The sequence below is a fragment of the Sciurus vulgaris genome (genome assembly GCF_902686455.1).
Source record: "Sciurus vulgaris genome assembly, chromosome: 1".
In the NCBI taxonomy this organism is placed as follows: domain Eukaryota; kingdom Metazoa; phylum Chordata; class Mammalia; order Rodentia; family Sciuridae; genus Sciurus; species Sciurus vulgaris.
The window spans coordinates 34,970,069-34,987,483 of NC_136461.1; the positions used below are offsets into that span (position 1 = coordinate 34,970,069).

Sequence of the window (17,415 nt, forward strand, 5' to 3'; positions counted from 1 at the left end):
AGTAGCCGTGAGATTTTTTTTTTTTTTTAATTTTCCTTTAGAGGTTGATAGACCTTTATTTTATTCATTTATTTTTATGTGGTGCTGAGAATTGAACCCAGTGCCTCTTACATGCTAGGCAAGTGCTCCATCTTGGGATTTTTTTTTTTTTTTTTTTTAACCTCTTGCGGTGCTGGGGATTGAATCCAGGGCCTTGTGCTTGTGAGGCAAGCACTCTACCAACCGAGCTAAATCCCCAACCCCAAGATTTTCACATTGGAGCAACACACACTGGCTAAGGGGCGAATCTTGTGAAATGGGAGGATGATTGTGAAAGGAGTGGTGTGTTTTCAAGCAGATTAGTTTTAGAAAACAATACACCTTCAAGTTGATCAAAAAACAAAAAACAACAAAAAACCCATGGGGCTGGGGCTGGGGCTGAGTTGTAGAGGGCTTGCCTTGCATGTGTGAGGCACTGGGTTCGATCCTCAGCACCACATTAAAAAAAAAAAAAGAATAAATAAAGATATTAAAAAAAACAAAAACAACAACAAAAAACTGTTGGAAGGTTAGGGTTGAACTTTGCCTGTAACAATTCCTATACCTAGAACCAAGAACAGAAGTTGAGTTCCTCCCAGAGTTGAGGAAGGAGGAGTCTAGCTTACAGCAATGACTCAGCAACTCATCAGCTGGCAAGGTCACTAAATATTGCACCTCAGGCTTTTAAGAAGTCAGACTAGAGTGGGTGGGAGGTTACAAAAAAAAAAGTCAGACTATCAGGGGGAAAAAACCGGCTCTATCATATCTTGCAGAAAATGGTATACATAATATGTGTCTCTTGATGGGAAGTTTTCTGGGATAAGATGTATTTGGGGGATCCTGAATTCTGATACTACCAATTGGAAGCTGTGTGTTAGGATAGTTGTGGTGAAATGAACATTTGGTATTGGTGGGGAATAACTGGTGGGGGGAAAATGAAGAGGCACCAGGGAAGTAGAGGTGGGGGAGGGGAAAGACAAAAAGCTTCACTTGGACAACCCTTCATCTTGCCAACTCCTGCCACAGAATAAAACCTAAATACAAGTCACCTCTCCGTCTAACGGGGTAGTCTCTAATCTGTAATTTAATAGCTGTGTGACTCTGGGCAAATTAGAGTTTTAACCTTGCTTAGTCTGTCTTATCTGTAAAATGAATCGTGAACACCTTCCCTGAGAGGCTACTATTATGTTGGTGACATCTGTACCTTCATCTGGATTGATTACAGTGCAAATCAGACATGTATACATCTCATATTTATGCAATTTTTCTATATATATGCTATACTACAATATAAAAAGGCGTATACAAAAAAAATAAGCTAGGCGCTGTGGCATATGCCTGTAGTTCCAGTTACTCGGGTGGCTGGGGCAGGAGGATCACTGAGCCCAGAAGTGTGAAGCCAACCTGGGCAACATACAGCATAAAAAAAAAAAAAAAAAAAAAAAAAAAAAAAAAATCCCGTTCCAAAGTTGTGAGAATTCGATAGGATCATAGAATCATACTTATCAAGTCTTTGGTACAGTGCCTGGCAGGTAAAGTGCCAAGGTCTACACTTAGATCAGGAACTTTCTGGAGTATGCAGTCTGGAGGTCCAAGGTCTTTGCTGTTCTGGTCAACCTTTGTGGTGTAGTTGCTCTGGGCCTCAATTTGCCAGAACTAATAACAGGGTCAAATTTGGTGAACTCTGGGAATACAGCCAACCCAGTCCTGGGGAGCGAACCGAGGGTGGGTCAGAAGAAGCCGCCACTTGGCACCAAGGATCTTCCTTCCCTCGGAGGAACAAGACCTCGCCGCCTAGAGAAGGAGCCCGCGGTGCACTGTGGGCCAGGCAGAGGCGTGACCGACCCCCAGGCCCACCCGCGTGGCCGGCGCGCAGGCGACACTGCGCTTGCTGCTCTCCAAACTCCCGCGGTGGAGTGAGAGTCCCAGTTCCCGCCAGTCCGACTTCCAGCAGCCAGGAGAGGACACGTGCAGCCTCCCAGCTCTGGCTTCCCTCCCCCCTCAGCTCCTTCCCGGGGAAGTGGAGGGCGGGTCCACCCTGCGCGTGATCCTCAGTGCCCGGCCTCTGCCCCTCCCTCCGGGTGGAGCTTCCTTTTCACAGCCAGACTTAAGCTGAGGCCTTTTGGGTCCCTAGCGAGGTGCAGAACCGAGCCCAGGCCACGCTGGGCTGTCGCTGTGTTCTCGCTGTGTGCTCGCGCCAAGGTGAGTTTCTCCTGCTGTTGGCCCATCCTACTTCCAGAGGAGGTAGGCTCGATCCTTCAGGACAGTGGGCCCGCTCCCGGGATTGAGCGGGGAGCCATCAGGTTTAGTTTCGGATTTGAGCTCCTCTTATTCTGTGCGATCTGGAATAATCCCCGTTCCTCTGAACTTCTGTTTCCTCAGTGGCAAAATGAGTAGGAATATCAGTGCTGTAGAGAGAATTGAGAAAAAACTTTGAAAGCGCCCAACACATATTTTGTGCTCTGTAAATTTTAGTTGCCATCTCCTTTTTTAATTTTTTAAAAAATATTGTTTTAACACAAATGGTATGCCTTTGCGCCATGTACAGAGAAACAACATGTATCCCATTTGTTTACAATAAAAAAAATATATTGTTTTAGTTGTCAATGGACTTTTATTTTATTTATTTATATGTGGTGCTGAGAATCGAACCCAGTGCTTCACACATGGTAGGCAAGCACTGTACCACTGAGCCACAACCTCAGTCCCGCCATCTTTTTGTTTACTCAGCTTCACAGTTTTTTCAGGTGCTCTTGCATTCCAATGGAGATGGAGGAGTGCTCCTCTGAAGTGGTGGGAAGGAGAACTGGAGTGGGGTGGGGGACTCCCTTGCTTAGGCACTTGCCTTGTGTCTGGGATAGCCAGAACATGTTCTGTGTTTCTGGAGCCCTGTTAAAATTAGAATCGGATCTGACCCATCATAGGATGGGCCAACTATTAATTAACTCTTATGTTCAGACTATCCATACTCAAGGTTGCAGGACCTCTCCAGAAAAGTCTTGATAATTCTTATCAAGCCTGTTATTTCTCCAAGATAGCTGCAAGGTGCATGTGTGAGGCCCTGGTTTCCATCCCCAGCATCAAGAATAAAAAATAAATAACTAAAATGCTTTGACATTCTCCAGAGATGATCTTTATAGGTTTCTCAAGAATAAAGAAGACTGGGTGCAATGATTTGAACACCTGTAATCCCAGTGGCTCAGGAGGCTGAGGCAGAAGGATTTTGAGTTCAAAGCCAGCCTCAGCAACATTGAGGCACTAAGTAATTCAGTGAGACCCTGTCTCTAAATAAAATACAAAATAGGGCTGGGGATGTGACTCAGTGGCTGAGTTTCCCTGAGTTCAATCCCCAGTACCAAAAAAAAAAAAAAAGAAAAAGAAAAAGAAAAAGTAATAAAGAAGGTGAGGGAGATAGTGACTTCCTTTAATGCCCCAAACCCCAACCAAACTCCAGTTGTCTCCCATTAGCCTCTGTTTGTGTAGTAAGGGCAAACAGATGACTCAGGATTGTGGGGGAAACCTTTATGTAATCTAAAAGATGCTCCTATGTGCACACACACAAAATGCAGTGATACGCTAAAGTGATAGTAAATTTCTGGGAGGAACCAGAAATTAAAGTACTAAAGGATGAGCAGTAGTTAGCCAGGGTGAGGTTTAGGAAAGGAAAATGTGCAGAGGCCTGGAGTCAAGTAAATGGTGCTAGTTCTACATAGGCTGAACTGAAGAGGTGGGGAAATTAGGAAGTTGGGAGCCAGGTTTCTTTCCTTTTTTGGGGGGTACTGAAGATTGAACCCAGAAGTGCTTTATTACTGAGCCATATTCCCAACCCTTATATTTTGAGTCACTAAGTTGCTTAGGATCTTGCTTAGTTGTTGAGGCTGGCCTCAGACTTGAGATCCTCCTACCTCAGCCTCTGGAGTTGCTGGGATTAGGGCCTGGTGGGACCCAGGTTTTTTTTTTTTTTTTTAAATTCATTTTTATTGTAAACGAATGGGATGCATCTTGTTTCTCTGTTTGTACATGAAGTAGAGGCATACCATTTGTGTAATCATACATTTACCTAGGTTAAGAGTTTTTGATTCATTCTGTTGTTGGGACCCAGGTTTTGAAGAAGTTTGAACTTTATCTCTGGGGGTAGGGGAGAACTGCTGAAGAGTTTGAGCCTGGGAGTCACATGGTTGGATTCAGTGAATGGATTGTGGTTAAGGGACTCACACTGGAAGCAGAGAAATGCCTGGATTACTAGCTCCCTCACCTTCTTTATTACTTTTTCTTTTTCTTTTTTCTTTTTTTTTTTTTTTTGGTACTGAGGATTGAACTCAGGGGAACTCAGCCACTGAGTCACATCCCCAGCCCTATTTTGTATTTTATTTAGAGACAGGGACTCAATGAATTGCTTAGTGCCTGGATGTTGCTGAGGCTGGCTTTGAACTCAAGATCCTTCTGCCTCAGCCTCCTGAGCCACTAGGATTAGAGGCATTCAAGGGATTTTAGTGATCAGGGCTAGGTCAGTGGAGTGGAGATAGATGTGGATGGACTACAGAAAGATTCAGGAAATATACACAAACAAACACATACATATTTATTTAATTTGGGTGGGATGCTGGGGATTGAACTTAGGGCCTTGTACATGCTAGGTAAGAGCTCTACCACTGAGCTACATTCTCAGTCAAAAGTATATATTTTTAAAAACTTCTTTTTACATACATGAACAAGTACATGAGAATAGTACCCAGCCACTTGGAAGGCTGAGGTGGGAGGATCAGTTTGAGTTCATGAGTTGAAGACTGTCCTGGGTAATGTAGACTCCCATCTTAAAAAAATAATAAATCTTTGGGACTGGAGTTGTAGCTCAGTGGAAGGACATTGCCTACATGCTTCAAGCCCTTAGTTTGATCTCAGCACTGCAAAAAAAAAAAAGAGAGAGAAAGAAAAGAAAAAAAATATTACTGCAGTCTTAGGTTTTACATTATCTTTTAAAGCACTTATTATCTCTTTATATTTACAAGTATTAACAGGATTCTTTTAACCCAACCAAACAGAACAAATCTGGGCTCACCTTAAATTTTTTTTGCGGTACTAGGTATTGAACTCAGGGCCTTGTCCTTGCGAGGCAGGCACTCTACCAGCTGAGCTATCTCCCCAGCCCCTCACCTTAAATATATAAGGTAGTTTTCCAAGCTGGCTTCTTTAGAAGTAAAGAAGATGTGCTTCTCTCCTCAACTACCTATCAAAGCAATAACCTGATACTCAGAAATGCCTCAAAAGAACTGTAAATACTTTCTTTACATGACTTTTTTTGCTTGCAGTTTTGGAGAATGAACCCAAGGCCTCTCACTTACTAGGCAAGTACTCTAACATTCAGCTATACTCCTAGCCCAGATTTTTTTTTTTTAAAGCAGACTTTAAGATAATTGTAGATTTATAAGCAGTTGTAAGAAATAATATAGAAAGCCAGACTTGGTGGTGCAGGCCTGTAATCCTAGAGGCTTGGGAAGCTGAGATAAGAGGATCAAAAGTTCAAGGTTAGACTCAGAAATTTAACAAGATCCTCAGCAACTTAGCAAAACCCTGTCTCAATAAAAAGTACTGAGGATTAAAAAATAATACGGAGGGGGCTGAGGTTGTGGCTCAGTAGTAGAGCACTTGCCTTGCATGTGTGAGGCACTGGGTTCTGTTCTCAGCATTGCATATAAATAAATGAACAAAATAAGGGTCCATCAACAAATAAAAAAATACTTACAAAAATACAGAGAAATCTATATACCCTTTTACCCTTTTTTTTTTTTTTTTTTTTTTTTTTTTATTGTTTTGTTTTGTTTTTTTGGTGGTGGTGCTAAGAATCAAACCCAGGGCCTCACGTTTACTAGGCAAATCCTCTACCATTGGGCTATATCCCCAACATCCCCTTTCTTTTTCTTTTTTTGATGGCAGTGATCAACCCCAGGCTTTTCACATTAAAGGCAAGTGCTCTACCACTGAGCTACATTCCTAGTCCTTTTGTTATTTTTTATTTTGAGACAAGGTCTCCCTAAGATGCCCATGCTGGCCTCAAACTTGAGATACTTGTGCCCCTCCTGAGTCACTGGGATAACCTCCGTACTCAGCCTTAAATGAAATGCCTTTTTTTTTTTTTTTTTTTTTTTTTTGGAGGAGGCTTCTAGGGATTGAACCCAGAGGCATTTTAACACTGAGTTATACCCCAGCCCTTTTTATTTTTTATTTTGAGACAGTATTTCATTAAGTTGCCTAGGGCCTCACTAAGTTGCTGTGGCTGGCCTTGAACTTGTTGATCCTCTTATTTATTTAATCATTACTTATTTATTTAATTATTTATTTATCAAATTATTTATTTATTTAATTATTTATTTAAGTTGTGGATGGACCTTTATTTTTATTTTTATTTATTTATTTATATGCAGTGCTGAGGATCTAACCCAGTTCTTCACATTCTAGGGAAGTGCTCTATCACTGAGCCACAACCCCAGCCCTTGTGATCCTCTTGATTCAACCTTTCCAGTCGTTAGAATTACAGGCATGCACCACTGTACCTAGTCTTAGATGGTTTTTAAAGTCCCTGTGATAATACTGAGAATGCATTTAGTTTCCTTTAATGCTTATTATCCAGGTCCTGGGTCCCTGATGAAATAGAATGTATAGAAAGAAGAGAATGGGTCAAGCTCTGTGCAAAGTGATTTAGATATAGTTTCTTTTTGACAGTGGAGCTGACATTCAAACTCAGGTCCGTGCAGCCTTAGAACCTAAACTGCTACTTTGGTGCTCTGCTACTGGATTCGTTGAGCATAATTTTGGACATATTGACATGAATAGGATATGTTGGTGTAAAGGCCAGGGGAGCTAAATGTACAGAACTAGGTTGGGAAGAGTCAGGACTTAATGGTAACTGAAGACATAAACTTGACTAGGGAGTGAGAAATGGACTGCGGACAAACCCCTGAGCGACACCAACTCTTGTAGAAGGTGGAGAAAAGGCCCACATAGCCAGAAAAAAAAAAAGTATTGCTCCCTCAGTCCTGTGTACCCAAGTTCCCTGCATCTAGGCAGCAACTGTAGAGCCCTCCTCTGAGAAGGGAAGACTAAATCTCATAGAGAAGGAACTAGGGAACTGAGCTGGTATTAATAAAACTCAAGTCCTGAAACTTCCTTCTTCCTTCTCTTCCTGCACACCCAGATTCTCTCTCTTACACCTCAAGATAATATAAGGATGCCTGAGTGCTGCCAAAGGTCTAGCTGGTTACTTCCTGACAAGCTCAGAGCCTGGAATCTGTTATTTTAGGCCCAGATTAGAAAGCAGTTGCCTTAGGAAGAAGATCTGGAAGTCACAGGCTGGCTTAGAATGACTTTCTATCTTAGGGAAAAGATCTTTGGCTGCAGCCACTCCCTTCCTCCTTTGGGAGCTCTTTTTTTTTTTTGGGGGGGGGGTGGGGATCGAACCCAGGGCCTTGTACTTACAAGGCAAGCACTCTACCAACTGAGTTATCTCTCCAGCTGATCATGGTTGGGCTTTTCTACTTCTTTGATCCTTGCCATTCATACCCCAGTCCCTTAGGTTTTCAGTTTCATCTGCAAAATAAAGGGAGAAGATTCAGGTTTCTTTTTTCTTTTCCAGATTGGCCAGGCTTTTGTTCAAGCTCCTACCCCAGATGTAATTTCAGAGCCCTCTTGTGTACTGGCAAATCTGGGAGGGGCCACCAGGTTATTGTTTGAACATCAAGTCCAGGAATCCAGACTTAGACTCTGGTGGTAGTCTGGTGACAATTTCCTCCCATGGAGTCCATGCTGTTTGCTTGATTGCTGTGAAGTTTGTGTCCCTGAAAAGTTTTGGTTACAAATACTATTTCCCTCAGCAGTCTGTGGTTTGCTGCCCAGAAAGAAATGATTTCCATACCCAGGTTATATCAGTCTATAAAATTCTTCCTCGGTCAGAAGTATTAGGAAAGGCTGGGGGTGGTGGCACATGTCTATAATCCCAGTGGCTCGGGCGACTAAGTCAAGAGAATCACAAGTTCAAAGCAACTTAGCAAGACCCTGTCTCAAAAAATTAAAAGGGCTGCAGATGTGACTCAGTAGTTAAGCGCCCTGTGTTCAATCCCTGGTACAAAAAAAAAAAAAAAAATATTAGGAGGGCTGGGGCTGCAGGTCAGTCAGTGGTAGAGTGCTTGCCTAGCATGTGTGAGGCACTGGGCTTGATCCCTTCAGCACCACATAAAAATAAATAAATAAAGTATAAGAAATTTAAAAAATATTAGGAAAGACAGTTTTTACTCACAACTTGTGTTATCACCTGTCCTACCTTATGTGTTTCACAATTTGGAAACAAAGGTCATGTTTATAAAGATATTGTTGGCAATGAAATCAATCCCAGGAGAGTAGCATTTATGATATTGATAAAATAAAAGGAAAGGTTATTTCTACTTCATTGATTCCTTGGGTGAACATTCACTTTCCTTTGTCTTTCACTTGAATAACTCCTGTTTTTTTTTTTTTGCTTGCATCCCCAGTCCTTTATTTTGAGACAGGGTCTTGGGTCTTGCTAAATTGCTAAGTGGGACCCCACTAAGTTGCTGAGATTGACCTCAAACTTGTGATCCTCCTACCTCAGCCTCTAGAGTTGCTGAGATTATAGGTGTGAGTTATCACACTTGGCTGTTCATTCTCTCTCTTTTTTTTTTTTTTTTTTTGTGGTGGTACAGAGATTGAACCCAGGGATGCACTTTTTATTTTTTGAGACAGGGTCTTATTAAATTGCTCAGACTGGCCTCAAATTTGCAATCCTCTTGCCTCAGCCTCCCAAGTTGCTGGAATTACAGGCGTGTACTATTGTGCCCGACTGCCCTGCTTTTTTAAAGAACTGATTTAGGTATCATGTTCAAGAAGCCACCCTTTCCTGTAGTCCTTCTGTGGCCCTTGTGCAGATTTTGGTCAAAGCTCTTAAGATGTCGAACTGATATTATCTGTCACTCCCACCAAACTATAAACAGAAAGGTGGGCAGGAAACCTATTTAAATGTGTCTCAAGATCTGGAACTTTTAACATTTGCTGACTGAGTATTCATTTGGCTAATTTTCATAGCTTTCCAAATGAGAAGGCTCCAACTACCTGCTTTGTGAGGTTAGTTTTTTTTTTTTTAATGCTGTGTTTTGAACCATGGTCTTGTGAATGCTAGGCAAGTGCTGTCACTGGGTTTTGCTACATTGCCCAGGCTGACCTCCAACTCGTGATCATCCTGCTTCAGCCTCCTAGGTAGTTTGGATTATAGGTGTACATTATTGTGCCCTGCCAGTTGGAAGTTTTCTTAGATTTACAGTTCACTTCTTTTTTTCTTTTTTTTTTTTAATGTATATATTTTTAGTTGTAGGTGGACACAATACCTTTATTTTATTTTTTTGTGGTGCTGCAGATTGCACGCAGGGCCTCACATGTGCTAGACAAGCACAGTATCACTGAGCCACAACACAAGCCCAGTTCACTTCTTTTCTGCTGCATTGAAGTCATGTGTCCAGTTTCTTTTTGGAAAGACTGTTCCCCCTTGACTCAGAATTTCTTTCTTTTCTTTTTTCTTATTTTTAGTTGTCGATGGACCTTTATTTTATTTATTTCGATTCAGTGTTGAGAATTGAACCCCGTACCCCTCATACATGCCAGAGAAGCGTCTGAGTTGCTTATCACCTTGCTAAGTTGCTGAGGCTGACTTTAAAAATTTGTGATCCTCCTGCTTTAGTCTCCCAAGATGCTGGGATTACAGGCATGCACCACTGGGCCCTACAGTCCCATATGTTCTTTTTTTTAAAACTAGGTATTTATTTATTTATTTATGTGGTACTGAGAATCGAACCCAGTGCCTCACACGTGGTAGGCAAGCTCTATACCATTGAGCCACAACCCAGACCTCATTACATTCTCAAAAGTCAATGTCAGTATGCTTGGGTCCCTGCTGTACAAAATGCACTTCCTTTTCTATAGCACACCATACACAAGTCTATTAGGCATATATTTTTATAAGTCTTTGTTTACCTCCCCTTTCCATTAGCTTCTCCTTGGATCCTTGATTCTGCTACTTCTTAGCTGTTAATTTTGGGCAAGTAACTTCCTCTCTCAGTCTATTTTCTCATCCAAAAAATGGTAAGTGGTATATTTCCCTTGTAGGATCCCACTCAGGCCTTCCAGATTGATTGGTCTGACCTCTGGGAGAGGGATTTAAGGTGTCTCTGTAGTCCTAACCATCTCCTGGGAACATTTATTTCATTCTCAGACAAGTGACTCTTTTCTGGGTTTATTCTGTTACCTATTTGTTTTTGTCTCTTAATGGCTTTTACCTGTCTTTGTTTTTGGGGGGTGGGTACCAGGAATTGAACCCAGGGGTGCTTAATCACTGAGCCACATCCCCAGCCCTTTTTTATATTTTATTTCGAAACAGGGTCTTGCTGAGTTGCTTAGGGCCTTGCTAAGTTACTGAGGCTGGCTTTGAACTCGGGAATCTTCCTGCCTCAGCCTCCTAAGCCCCTCGGATTACAGGTGTGCGCTACCACACCTGGCTGCTTTTGTTTGTTTTACACTGACTTGAGGCCTTATTTAGTCAAGGCTGGTGCTTCTGGAGAGCCATCATACCTTTTTTTATTTTTTTGTGGTGTTGGGGATTGAACCCAAGGTCTTGTGCGTGCTAGGTAAGTGCTCTGCCACTGAACTACACCCCTAACCCCAGATATTGGAGCTCTTTAATGTAGATCTTTTCACCTGGTTGAGGGAAGGACAACCAGGTGGTGATCCCTTTAGTGTTCAAGCAGGAGATACTGACCGTGGTTAGTTTTGTACAGTGTCTCCACTGCCTCTGCTCACAGGCACATTCACAGGCACACATTTATTCCCCACATCTGTCTCCCTCCTTCACCCTCCTGACCAATGTTTTGCAGGGTTCTTGACTAGTGGATGGCTGAGGCCCCAACAATAGTGCTAACTCCTTCATCATTCTCTTCCTATCTTTGTTTCAGGGGGTGATGGCAGCTCCCTTTGTCCTTCTGCACACTGGGCAGAAGATGCCCTTGATTGGTCTAGGCACCTGGAAGAGTGATCCTGGCCAGGTGAGAGATGGGAAAAAGGAGAGAGCCTCTGCTGGGGAGATTTGGAAGGGGGTTCCTTCATTTTCCTAGTAGTCCCACCTCTGTATTTCTGGTGAGGATGAACCTAGAGGGCATTCAGAAGAGATGAGGGAGAAAGGGACAGAGTGAGCCCTTGGTTTTCACAGCTGACTCAGAGGAGGAACTGATGGGCCCAGCAGGACCAAGGGCATAGGAAGGATACTTTTGTCTAACTGCATCTGCACTGAGTGCTATGGCAGGCATGTGGCCTGTTTCCAGCCCTGTGCTGCTATGAGTCCTAATATGTCTCCTAATACCTTATGCTGTTATAATGTCTCCTCTCCTCTTCTGCTCCTTGAAGGCTGGGGCCTGCCCTAGCATACAGTCTAAAGTTAAGCACGTAGCAGGTGTCGAGGTTTAAAGAATAATTACTAGGTCAACTGTGTAGAACAAGGATCAGTAAACTTTTTCTTAATGAACCAAATGGTTAATATTTTAGATTTTGCTGAGCAGGATTCAAAATGAGGTTGAGTATATTCTTATATAACCATTTAATTGCTAACCATTTAAAAATGTTAAAAGCTGTAGCTAGGCATGATGGTACATACCTGCAATACCAGCTATTGGGGACACTGAGACAGAAGGATCATGAGTTTAAGGCCAACCTGGGCAACACAATGAGATCCCACCTCAAAAGAGAAAAAAGATATAGCTAGCTAGCTCCAGGACTGCTTAAAAAAATGTTGATAGTTTATTGACCCCTTGTATAGACCCCTCTCAGTCAAGGGAAAATTGGAAATGGATACCTGCTTTCTTAGTGCTGACATAACTTTGAGATTCAGTCCCATGCTGGCAAGGGGGTGGCATTTCCTTGTCTTTTAGAAATCTGAGTCAGAGTTAAAAGACAGGTTTGAAGATTTCATTTGGAAGAACAGCCTCTTCTGACTGGTATTTAGGCTTGCATTTATGGCATGGTTGAATGACCTCTGCCCTTTTTTCCTTTGCTATCTGTCCTATAGCTACCTAGGACCCTGAAGCCAGGGTCCCTGTGCTCCAGACCAGGACTTGACATAGCCTAGGGACAAGGAGCTGGGTTAAGGGAAAGGGTGGAATCTAGAGCCAGGGCCAGGTAGGAGCATGGAGCAGCAGGGATCTAGTCAGGTTTAAGGTAAATACATCTGAGTAATAAGAGCTGTACCCAGATAGAAATTTTGAATGCCATGCTAGGTACCCACAGCAAGAGCTTTGGGTGCTTTGTGGCAAGGGCCTGTTACTCTTGTTTCTGTATCTGATACCACGTTTTTAGTTTGGTATTTAGCAGACTGACTGACTCATCTCCCTACTTGATGCCTGCTTTCTTCTCTCCCATCAAGGTGCTCTGGACTCAGCTTCTGTCTCACCTTTCTGCCTTCCTTAATACTCTCACACCTCATCTCATTTGCTCTGCTGAGATCCCAGAGTCAGGCTGTGACTCTAGAGGTCTACTTGATTCCCTGATGGTCCCTCTCCCTGTGTGGCCTTGCTCTAGAAATTTTTTTCTTATATCATATTTCTCTAACCAGCTTTTCATTATTAGGAACTTGTCTCTATGATGTACGTGTCTGTCTTTTGCCTATATATCCATCTATCTTCCAATTCAAAAATACTTACTAAAGCCTTGTTTTTTTGGTACTGGGGATTGAACCCAGGGGTGCTTAACCACTGTGCCACATCCCCAGCCTTTTAAAAATATTTTATTTAGAGACAGGGTTTTGCTGAGTTGCTTAGGGCCTTGCTAAGTTGCTGAGGCTGGTTTTGAACTTGTGATCCTCCTGCCTCAGCCTCCCAAGCCACAGGGATCATAGCCATGTGCCACTACACCTGGTTACTAAAGCTTCTTCATGTTGGATCCTAGGAACTTGTTAATTTTGGCTGATCCTTGCTGAGATGACTTGGGTAGAAAGGAACCTTGGAAACTGGTAGGATTGAAGAAGGATAAAGAGTGTGGGGCCTATGAATAAGCTTCTGGTTCTCATTCTTGCCTGCTTGAATGGCCCTGGTATATTCCTGTTCCCTGTCAGTGACCCTTGATGGCCAGACTAATAGAGCTGAAACCTCTGTTCCTTTTACTTGGCAGGTAAAAGCAGCCGTTAAATATGCCCTTAGTGTAGGCTACCGCCACATCGACTGTGCTGCTGTCTATGGCAACGAGACTGAGGTTGGGGAGGCCCTGAAGGAGGACGTGGGACCAGGCAAGGTGAGGACTAGGGTTACAGAGAGGGTGGGGTAAGAGAACTCAGAGGCTGACCCTGGGGCTGCGACCAGACTGAGACCATCAGCTTTCTTCTAGTTCTCTCCGTAGAGGTTAGGGTGGGTGAGACTGCCTAGGACTTTTCTCACAATGGGCTCTGCCTCTTCACCAGGCAGTGCCCCGGGAGGAGCTGTTTGTGACATCCAAGCTGTGGAACACCAGGCACCACCCAGATGATGTGGAGCCTGCCCTCCGGAAGACACTGGCTGACCTTCAACTGGAGTATCTGGACCTGTACCTGATGCATTGGCCTTATGCCTTTGAGTGAGCCTTTCCAGACTCTTCATCTGGAAGTTGGGAATTGTTTGTGGTAGTGTCAGTAATCTGTTGTAAGTCACAGTAGCAGAGCAGGAAGGAAACACTAAACCGTAAGCTGAGGACCCCCTTTTTTTTTTCTTTTTATTTTTGTACCAGGAGTGCTTAACCACTGAGCCATATCACCAAACCCTTTTTATTTTTTATTTTGAGACAGGGTCTTGTGAGTTGCTTAGGGCCTCATTAAGATGCTGAGGCTGAACTTGAACTTGGAATCCATCTACCTTAGACTCTCGAGTTGCTAGGATTACAGGTGTGCATCACTGCCTGGCAAAGTGAGGAGCATTATTATTGTGGGATCCTAGACTTTTCTACTAGAACAACTAGTACTTTAGCTACAAAAAGGAGAACACACAGTGTATATTCTAGGAATACATGAGTGGTTCCTCCTGCCCCATTATTCATTCAGAAAATGTGCCGACCCTTCTACAGAGTAAGTCCCAGCAATGAGGTGAGAAGAGTCTCCCATCAGCATTGTGCCCTGGGCTAGAAGGTCAGAGAATCCTCTGAGGAGGAAGGAATTAAGGAAGACTTCCTAGAGGACAGAAAATAGAATTTGGGCCTAGGAAAATGAGAGAGGGGAGTGGCCCTTCTATATAGACTTAATACCTGGGTCATGATCTGGAAGGGTGAGGAAGTCTGGCTCTACCTTTTATTTATTTATTTTTTTTCGAACTCAGGGCCTTGTGCTTACGAGGCAAACACTCTACCAGCTGAGCTATCTCCCCAGCCCCATGGCTATTCCTAATTCTTGGCACTTTACCCTCTCTGGGCTAGGGGTATGGGATATAGATGGGCTCAATGGGCAGCCAGGGCAAAAGCTTGGCATTTGTGCCCACACTTGGGGGTTTGTCTCTCACTTAGACGGGGTGACAACCTTTTTCCCAAGAATGCTGATGGGACTGTCCGCTATGACTCCATCCACTATAAGGAGACCTGGAAGGCTATGGAAGCTCTGGTGGCAAAGGGGCTGGTACGAGCTCTGGGTCTATCCAACTTCAACAGTCGGCAGATTGATGATGTACTCAGTGTGGCCTCTGTGCGCCCGGCTGTCTTGCAGGTGAGCACCGCAAGCAGAATAGTGATTCGGGAGATTGTGTGTGCAGAGCATGATTGAGCAGGTTATGGGTCTTGTTTTGTTTTGCGGTACTATGGTGATGGGTCTTCTTTTAATGGAGATGGCTGGCAGATTGTCAGAAGTGTTGGTACAAAAGTCCTTTGTGTAAAGGTAGGCATTGAAGCCCTAGTTGAGAATGAGGTCACTGGTCGAAAACGGTGAGAACAGTGTTCTAAGTAGTGGGGAACTGGTCCAGACATGCATATCTGAAAGGGGCCAGGCAAGCTGGGTGTGGCCACCCCATGGTGATGGATTATTCCTTGGCTCAGGTGGAATGCCATCCATACTTGGCTCAGAGCGAGCTGATTGCCCACTGCCTTTCACGTGGCCTGGAGGTGACTGCTTATAGTCCTTTGGGTTCCTCTGATCGTGCTTGGCGCCATCCTGATGAGCCTGTTCTGCTTGAGGAACCAGTGGTCCTGGCACTGGCTAAGAAGTATGACCGATCTCCAGCTCAGATCTTACTCAGGTGCGGGGTATTCTTAGGGAATGGGACTCTGATAGGGGAGAGGACCCCAGATTGGGAGGCAAGAGTTGAGGAATTCCTTATCTGAGTGCTTGGAAAAGCCGAGTGCTAAGGATCTTGCCATGTGATCTTGAGGGAGGCCTCTGAGACATGTTCCTTATTCCAGTGGGGCTTAGGTATTCCAGGAACTTAGGGAAGATTCCATGGAGGACAAAACAGTGCTTCTGAATATTGACTCTTCTTTCTCATCTACCTTTATCCCTGACCTTAGGTGGCAGGTTCAGCGGAAAGTGATCTGCATCCCCAAAAGTATCACTCCTTCTCGTATCCTTCAGAATATCCAGGTACTTGGTCATGGGTTCTGTTTTCTTTTACTCAAGAGGACACATTCTGGCCCCAACTCTGCCTGGCTAAGAAGGCAGTGTTGTGGAACCTCACTTCCATTCACAAGGCTGACTTTCCTGTCCTCTAGGTGTTTGACTTCACCTTTAGCCCAGAAGAGATGACACAGCTAGGTACCCTGAACAGAAATTGGCGATATATTGTGCCCATGATTACGGTAAGGATATATCATTTCCCAGAGTCCCAGAGGAATGGGAGATTTGGGCTGAATTCTAGGAGGAGGGTCAGCATATTTTTCAGTGGGATTGCTGTCCTGGATAAAATGATCTCTTCTTTTTCTTGAGGTTAGAGAGTTAGTGTGTGGCTCAGGGGTAAGGCATATTATATTGCCTATGAATCCCAGACTTTCTCATATCAAGTTATTTAACTTCTCCAAGTCAGTCATATGATATCATTTCAGTAAAATAATGTGAGAGAAGCCTAGAAAGCATTCTGGACTTTATTAAAGGGGTTGGTGGAATTGAAGTCAGCTGTACATAGGGAAGTAAGTAGATCCTAGGCACTTGATCTCAATTGAGATGGGAAATCTTTAGGGGCAAAGTCAGATATTATGGGTTTGGTGCTAGCTGCTGTTGATACTGTGGCTGGGGTCCTAGGCACTACCATCTGGTGTAGGGCTATACTTGTTGAGGTTGAGGTTGTTCAGGAAAGTTTGGGGGGAAATGCCCTGGGTCTTAGGATTGTCAATTCCTGTTAATGAAGTCATCTGTATGTCTCTCTTTCCAGGTGGATGGGAAGAGGGTCCCAAGAGATGCAGGCCACTCTTTGTATCCCTTTAATGACCCATACTGAGACCACAGTTCCTGGCTTCCCTTCCAGCTCTCCAGCTATGAGGTTCTGCCTCCCACCCCCAAAATAAGGGAGTCAATAAAACCATTGAACCATGCACACTGCTTGCTTGACTTACTTGTCTGGTGAGGCTTGGGATGGAAGCTGTTTCCCTCGAGATTGACAAGCCCTAGGACTGCTGAATGTGACCTACCCTTGAAGCACACACTTAATTTTCTTGGTTCTGGAGGGATTTGCAGGCAGCTGTAGTCCATAACAGGTAGTGCCATCTGGTGGCAGTTTATAGCACTCCATGCTTCCCTAGAAATGTTTTATCACAAGTGCCCAAAATCTCATCTCTGGATTGAGTTGTGGGCAGTGATTGTCCTGTGGTTCCAAGGAAATGTTGGGCCTGGGCCTTGAATTCTCACCTCTCTGCCACAGTCAGTGCCTCAATTTAGGAATATGAAAAGCCTAACTGTATGCTCAGAAGTTTAAGCTAGGTGTGGTAGCACATGCCTGTAATCTCAGTAATTTGGGAAGCTGAGGCAGGAGGATTGCAAGTCTGAGGCCAGCCTTGGAAACTGAATGAGGCCTTGACTCAAAATAAAAGATAAAAAGGACTGGGGATGTGACCCAGTCATAGAGCACCAATGGGTTTGATTTCAAGTACCAAAAAAAAAAGAAAAAGAAAAGAAGTTGGAGGATTCCAGGTTGCAAATTATGAAAGCTGCAGACAGGCACTTAGGGACTTTTTTTCTTAAACACTATAGTTGTTGTGCTCATGCTACCAGAAGGAGGCAGGATCAGGCCCAAAGATTGTCAGTCTGCACCTAAGGCCCTTTATCTTTTAAAATTTTCTTACTTTTTTAGTTGTCGATGGACCTTTATTTTATCTATTTATATGTGGTGCTAAAAATTGAACCCAGTGCCTCATACACCT

General features: G+C 43.7%; 1 protein-coding gene across 3 annotated transcripts; it reads left to right on the plus strand.

Annotated features, from left to right (window-relative positions):
• Nucleotides 1–1,882: 1,882 nt before the first annotated feature.
• AKR1A1 (aldo-keto reductase family 1 member A1) lies at nucleotides 1,883–16,590 on the plus strand. 3 transcript variants are annotated; one of them, XM_079116469.1, is made up of 9 exons: nucleotides 1,894–2,220; nucleotides 11,028–11,117; nucleotides 13,231–13,350; nucleotides 13,517–13,668; nucleotides 14,584–14,779; nucleotides 15,106–15,305; nucleotides 15,574–15,646; nucleotides 15,775–15,861; nucleotides 16,431–16,590. In XM_079116469.1, exons 2-9 carry the CDS (start codon nucleotides 11,034–11,036, stop codon nucleotides 16,494–16,496), a joined length of 978 nt encoding a protein of 325 aa, XP_078972595.1. In that variant the 5' UTR covers nucleotides 1,894–2,220; nucleotides 11,028–11,033; the 3' UTR covers nucleotides 16,497–16,590. The 3 variants fall into 3 exon arrangements, with proteins under 3 accessions (XP_078972597.1, XP_078972595.1, XP_078972596.1); XM_079116470.1 differs by lacking the exon at nucleotides 1,894–2,220 and adding an exon at nucleotides 9,128–9,150; XM_079116471.1 differs by lacking the exon at nucleotides 13,231–13,350 and having other exon boundaries at nucleotides 1,883–2,220.
• The last annotated feature ends 825 nt before the right edge of the window (nucleotides 16,591–17,415 follow it).